The sequence below is a fragment of the Staurois parvus genome, unplaced genomic scaffold, assembly GCF_062004578.1.
Source record: "Staurois parvus isolate SC_StPar_1 unplaced genomic scaffold, SC_StPar_1.0 ptg000237l, whole genome shotgun sequence".
In the NCBI taxonomy this organism is placed as follows: domain Eukaryota; kingdom Metazoa; phylum Chordata; class Amphibia; order Anura; family Ranidae; genus Staurois; species Staurois parvus.
In genome coordinates, this window is record NW_028318033.1 from 5,763,009 (window position 1) to 5,769,944 (window position 6,936).

The 6,936-nt window shown below is 40.5% G+C and overlaps 1 protein-coding gene across 1 annotated transcript; it reads right to left on the bottom strand.

Moving 5' to 3' along the window:
• Window positions 1-2,173: 2,173 nt before the first annotated feature.
• Window positions 2,174-3,295, bottom strand: CLEC14A (C-type lectin domain containing 14A). Its single transcript, XM_089680256.1, has one exon. The coding sequence runs from the start codon at window positions 3,254-3,256 to the stop codon at window positions 2,300-2,302; it is 957 nt and encodes a 318-aa protein (XP_089536382.1). The 5' UTR covers window positions 3,257-3,295; the 3' UTR covers window positions 2,174-2,299.
• Between the last annotated feature and the right edge of the window lie 3,641 nt (window positions 3,296-6,936).

Here is a 6,936-nt window from a genome sequence, read left to right on the forward strand (position 1 = left end):
TTTTTTTGTTAATTTAGCATAAAATAAAAACCCCAGCGGTGATTAAATACCACCAAAAGAAAGCTCTAGTTGTGTGAAGAAAATGATAAAATTTTAGTTTGGGTACAGTGTTGTATGACCGCGCAATTGTCATTCAAAGTGTGAGAGCGCTGAAACCTGAAATATGGCCTGGGCAGGAAGGTGTAAAATTGCACGGTATTGAAATGGTTAAGATGGCTGTGGCTAGAAATGTTAGGGGGGGTGTTTTTCAAAGTAACTTCTCAACAAAATAAAGCATTGAGACATTGATGGATGGGTGAATTTGCTTTAAATATTAAAAATGAATTAACAACATTTTTAGTTTAGTTCCACTTTAATCAAACGCATTTACAAGCGTTTACACGTGTTTACAAGCATTTGGCATTTGAAACGCCGGTAAAATCTACTACTGAAAGTTTGCCGCATTCAAAAAACAACTGTAATCTCAACTGCCTGTAAACGACTGTGAATAACATAGTGTACCTGGACACATATGAAAACATTAGGGAGAGTTCAGGGGCTGCGGAAAAATACGCTGAACAGCTTCTGAACATCAGTTTAGCATCTGAAGTGTACATGAGCCCTTACTTCTTAGCCTCCCCCACTCTCAGTTGCTTGCAAGCTGCACATTGGTTGGCTACCGGGCTGGAAATAATGGCCAGCTCAGACACAGCACTTCTGCATACTCTAAATCTAAGGTGGCTGTCATTTCTACAGTTAGCTTTGCCCATTCAGGTGCTGGAATGTGCATTCCAGCATCTGACCGCTAGAAGAACACAGATGGGATCCACAGGAAGCTACCTTTAAGGCATACTTTTCCTTAATTCATCCATTTTTATATATGCCCCAACATGGAGGTGCTCATAGAATAGTTGGGAGTTGGGACAGCACTAAGCTTTTAACACAAATTATTTGTGTATTTCTACTACATTTATTGGGAATTTTTTTCTTTTGTTTGATAACATCTCCAAGCAGTCCTGAGGGTGTTGTAAGCAGCTAGGCAAAACTGGAACTGGAACGTCAAGGCTTTTCCAACGACTACAAACCTAAGATTACACATCATTATAACTACACATCATCAATGACACATCAATATCCTCCAAAATAAAGATTCTAAGTTAGTTTAGCTTGTTTTAATGTAAGGTCACCATTAACAATGACTAAAGTTCTTAGTTCTTTATAATTCACAGGTTGAAACACCTGCAGTAGCATCAGCATTCTGTTTTGAAAGCAGCTTATACACTTTCACCCCAAGCTCAGATTGAATTCAGTGCCGTAACTACGGTTGATTTGGTCCCATAGCAAAACTATTAACTTTTCTGCTTATTAGACCTGTTAGGCAGCCCATAGTCTAACTGAAGGAAGTCTCATGGCAGGCTGCCGATACTGCTGCCAATTGCAAGGCAAAGGCTTCATTTTTTCAGCCTATTTTTTAAGTTAGTTTAGCTAGTTTTAATGTGAGGTCATCGAAAACAGAGACTAAAGGTCTTAGTTCTTTGTAATTCACAGGTTGAAATATCTGCATTATCATCAGTATTCTGTTTTAAAAGCAGCTTATAAACTTTCACCGACAGCTCACATTGAATTGAGAACTGTAATTATGGATGATGTGGCCCCATAGCAAAACTATTAACATTTTAATCTGATAGACCTGATAGGCAGCCCATAGGCTAACCAAAAGAGGTTACATGGCAGACTGACAACACGGCTGCCAATAACAAGACAATGGCTTAGTTTTTTCAGCCTATTACAGGATCTCCAAGTAAAACAGCTTTGCAATCTTTTCCCAAAAAAACATTTGATCAAGAAAACTGTATACAGTATGATACCATGCTGAACATGATGAAAAATACATTTTGGTTTTACATATACTTTAAGGGGCCCACTATCTTTTTAATTTCTTTCTCAAACTAAAAGTCCTTTAGTGATACGAAATACTGTTTTATAGCAATTGTATAATGTTTACCTAACATTATATTCAAAAATGTCATCCAAAGTATTTGTCAAATGCTATTGTTACCTGCATAAATCACTGTCTGCCAGGCAGTCCAGGGCCTCATGCACTTCTGGTCCCCATTATAGTCACATTGTCCACCATGACTACAGTTATACCCTTGATTAAACACACACACACACATGTCAACTCACCTATATCTTTAGAACAAAAATGCATTCATTTATTCAAATAGTGTAAAAGTTTTTGACGATATGTACAAGCATTTATGTATTCACACTCCGAATTCACAACTGTATCAAGCATGATTGCAGTTGTGTTCCATTGTCATGGGTCCTCTGTCCTGTCCTGTGATTCCCCTTCTCCTTCTTCATCATCCTCTTCTTCACTAGATGAGTGGTCTGTAGAATCGGTCTCACTGCCCTCTGGTGGGGCTGGTGCTATTGATTTTCTCCTCTTTGGTTTTCTTTTCCGAATACACATTTGCACTCCACCCCATACAAGCATTACTAAAATCCCAAAAGCAACCAATCCAAGAATTAAAGGAATTATCAGTCGGTCCAGTAAGTTGTCATCATCAGGAGCAGATGTACTGCTAGCCGAGTGCAGCTCTGTACTTGGGGATAGAGAATACCCTGAAGAACTAGATAAGTCACTTGGCACTTTTATGGAAGAAGATATCTCTGCATATTGGGCTGTGATTGAAGTATGTGTCCTATATGGATCTGTAGATGACTGGGTTACCACTTCCACGTCTTGTGTTGCCAAAATATGCCTCGATTCTCTAAATCTGCAAATGGATGGAAACCTTTTTTGACATTTGACATCTTTCCAAACTAAGGTGACAGATGAAGGTCTGATGTTGGAGATATTTTTCTTGCTTTGCAGAACGACACATTTCTTCTTTGTACATGTTGGTTTTGGGGGGCTATTCCATTCAGTAACCTCTGTAGCATCTCCTCCAGAAACCCAGACAAAGCCATATAGTTCCTTGTCGATAACAACACATGTTGGTAGGTATAGTCCAAGCCAAAAGGTGCTTATGTTTTGCTGGTCTTGAACTCGAGCAACAATATTCAAGATCTCCTCCTTCTCCTGTTGATTTTTCATTGTTGCTAGAAATCCTTTGGAGCCACATGTCATGTTCGCTTTATCGAATGTCAGTGCAGTAGTGTTGACAGTGTAGCAATTACCTGTCTTCTGGATACAAAAATTACCATCCCCAAAAATGACAGGTACCAAGCCCAGCGACAAGGCAAACAGTAGAAGCCAAGAGTGCCACATCCCTGGCTTTTCTCATATGCACACTAGCTCAACTCCCTTTCTGCATCCCTTGATATGCACTTTCCTGGAAGCCAGAGAGGATATGACTGCTTCGCTCGGGAACAAAACACAGAAACAGGAAATATGATGTAGTAACATGCCAAATGTAGTTTAGTTCACATTATTTGCATGCATGTTCTCTTCCTGTATATGTCGCATTAGGTGACTTTAGGAGAAATGATATCTATTTTGGTGAAAAAGTGAGAGCTGTATCTTTTTAGTGGAGAACTACAATACACACCAGGTCAGATAAATAGGAAATCTCAAGTATGGATGATGCTTGATCAGCTTTTCCTAACTCCTGGCTTATAGTCTCCCATAGTAATAAACTGCTTGAGCCCTGGTTCACTAATTTTATTGCAGCATAGCTTTGAGGTTTGCATCTACAGTATCTTGTTTAAACAAATGAAAGTTTAAAATAAACACATTCATACACTTGTAGGATATTGTATTTTGATATATATATATATATATATATATACAGTTGCAAGAAAAAGTATGTGAACCCCTTGGGATTACGTGGAGTTTTGCATGAATTGGGCATAAAACGTGCTCTGAACGTCATCTAAGTCACAACAATTGAAGAACACAGTCTGCTGAACATAATACTACACAAACATTAGATGTTGCCATGGTTTTATTGCACATAACATGTAAACATTCACAGTGCAAGGAGGAAAAAGTATGTGAACCTTTGGACTTAATAACTGGTTGACCCTCCTTTGGCAGCAATAACCTCAACCAAACGTTTCCTGTAGTTGCAGATCAGACCTGCACAACGATCTGGAGTAATTTTGGACCACTCCTCTTCATAAAACTGTTTCAGTGTAGCAATATTCTTGGGATGTCTGGTGTGAATCGCTCTCCTAAGGTCATGCCACAGCATTTCAATCGGGTTGAGGTCAGGACTCTGACTGGGCCACTCCAGAAGGCGTATTCTGTGCTGTTGCAGCCATTGTTTTGTTGAATTACTTGTATGCTTTGGGTCATTGTCATGTTGCATCACCCATCCTCTGCGGAGCTTCAGTTGGCGTACGTTTTCCTGCAAAATGTCTTCATAAACTCTGGAATTCATTTTCCCATCAATGACAACAATCCGTCCAGGCCCTGAGGCAGCAAAGCAGCCCCAAACCATGATGCTCCCTCCGCCATGTTTTACAGTGGGGATGAGGTTTTGATGTTGGTGTGCTGTGCCTTTTTTTCTCCACACATAGTGTTGTGTGTTCTTCCCAAACAACTCAATCTTGGTTTCATCTGTCCACAGTATATTTTGCCAGTAGTGCTGTGGAACATCCAGGTGCTCTTTTGCAAACTTCAAAGGTGCTGCAATATTCTTTTTGGACAGCAATGGCTTCCTCCGTGGTGTCCTCCCATGTACTCCATTCTTGTTTAATGTTTTCCTTATTGTAGATGTGTCAACAAAAATGTTAGCATGTGCCAGAGATTTCTGTAGGTCTTTAGCTGACACTCTGGGATTCTTCTTTACCTCATGCAGCATTCTGCGCTGTGCTCTTGCAGTCATTTTTACAGGATGACCATGCCTAGGGAGAGTAGCAACAGTGCTAAACTTTCTCCATTTGTAGACAGTCTGACTTACCGTGGACACATGAACATCAAGGCTTTTGGAGATACTTTTGTAACCCTTTCCAGCTTCATGCAAGTCAACAATTCTTGATCGTAGGTCTTCTGAAAGCTCTTTTCTGCGAGGCATGGTTCACATCAGACAGTGCTTCTTGAAACCAGTAAACCTAAAACATGTGTGTGTTTTTTAAGGGCAGGACAGCTGTCAGCAACACATCCAATATCATTACACTGATTGGAGTCAAGGTTGGCTCACTCCTGGCTCCAATTAGCTCTGGGAGAAGTCATGAAGCTAGGGCCTCACATACTTTTTCCTCCCTGCACTGTGAATGTTTACATGTAATGTGCAATTAAACCATGGCAACATCTAATGTTTGTGTAGTATTATGTTCAACAGACTGTGTTCTTCTATTGTTGTGACTTAGATGACGTTCAGAGCACATTTTATGCCCAATTCATGCAAAACTCCACGTAATCCCAAGGGGTTCACATACTTTTTCTTGCAACTGTATATATATATATATGTATTTTACACAACAAAAGGATACCCAAAGACTCTTTGCTATGTTAATTTTATGCAACATCACCCTGGCACTGGGGGGGGGGGGGGTTGGGGCATTTTAAAGGAGGTAGTTTGCAAACTTGCAATGGTGATAAAATGCAGATTGCACAGTCAGACTTGAAAGAACTTTGCCAGCATCTACTATCTAATAACATGAAAAGGGGTAATAAGTATGGTAAATAGCATTCTTTTTAATCTAATGGTAAAATAATGCAGTTTAGGAAATATCTAGACAACTTTTATTAGAATTTATGACTGCATCTGTCCACACCCAAAAGGCATTACCCTTCACCCTGAATATCAAAGGGGCTACTAAAAGTGGCCAGTCAGAGTACTTGTCGTTCTACTGAATTGGGAGAATGTGTATATTAGGGAAGGTTCTTTTGGTTAAGTGGTGAGAGGAGAAAGTGGGTGCTATGAGGGTTTCTGATGATTGCATGAGTATTCTGTGTACCCTGTGATCTGCCTTGTCTGTACCTCTGTTTTATGGATTGTCGCTGAGCTGATTAATTGCATCTCTCTGGAAAAGAACTGTTGGATTAGTTGCTGCGGGAAAATACATTTATAAATACACTCGTCATCTGTCCTCCAATTAATAGAAGACAACAACACTGTTGCCAAAACCATTGGGACACCCCTCTAAATCACTGGATTCATGTGTTCCAATCACCTCCATGGTCACAGGTGTATAAAATCAATCACCTAGCCATGAAGACTACTTCTACAAACATTTCTGAAAGAATGAGTTGCTCCCAGGAGCTCAAGCGTGGTACTGTGATAGGTTGCCACCTGTGCAATAAGTCCATCCATAAAATTTCCTTGTTACTTAATATTCCAAGGTCAACTGTTAGTGGTATTATAACAAAGTGGAAGCAACTGAGAAAGACAGCAACTCATCCACGAAGTGGCAGGTCATGTAAAATGACAAATCAGGGTCAGCACATGCTGAAGCACACAGTGCACAGAAGTTGCCAACTATCTGCAGAGTCAATATCTAAAGAACTCCAAACTTCATGTGGCCTTCAGATTAGCACAACAACAGTGTATAGAGAGCTTCATGGAATGGGTTTCCATGGCTGAGCAGATGCATCCAAGCCTTACATCACCAAGTGCAATGCAAAGAGTTGGATGCAGTGGTGTAAAGCACGCCACCACTGGACTCTAGAGCAGTGGAGACGTGTTCTCTAGAGTGATAAATCTCACTTCTGTGTCTGAATCCGATGGATGTGTCTGGGTTTGGCAGTTGCCAGGAGAACGGTACTTGCCTGACTGCCAAGTGTAAAGTTTGGTGGAGGGGAGATTATTGCGAGAAGTTGTTTTTCAGGGGTCGAGTTTGGTCCCTTAGTTCCAGTGAACAGAACTCTTAAGGCATCAGCATACCAAGACATTTTGGGCAATTTCCTTTTCCCAACTTTATGGGAACAGTTTGGGGATGGCCCCTTCCTGTTCCAACATGACTGCGCACATGTGCGACCATAAAGACATGGATGAGCAAGTT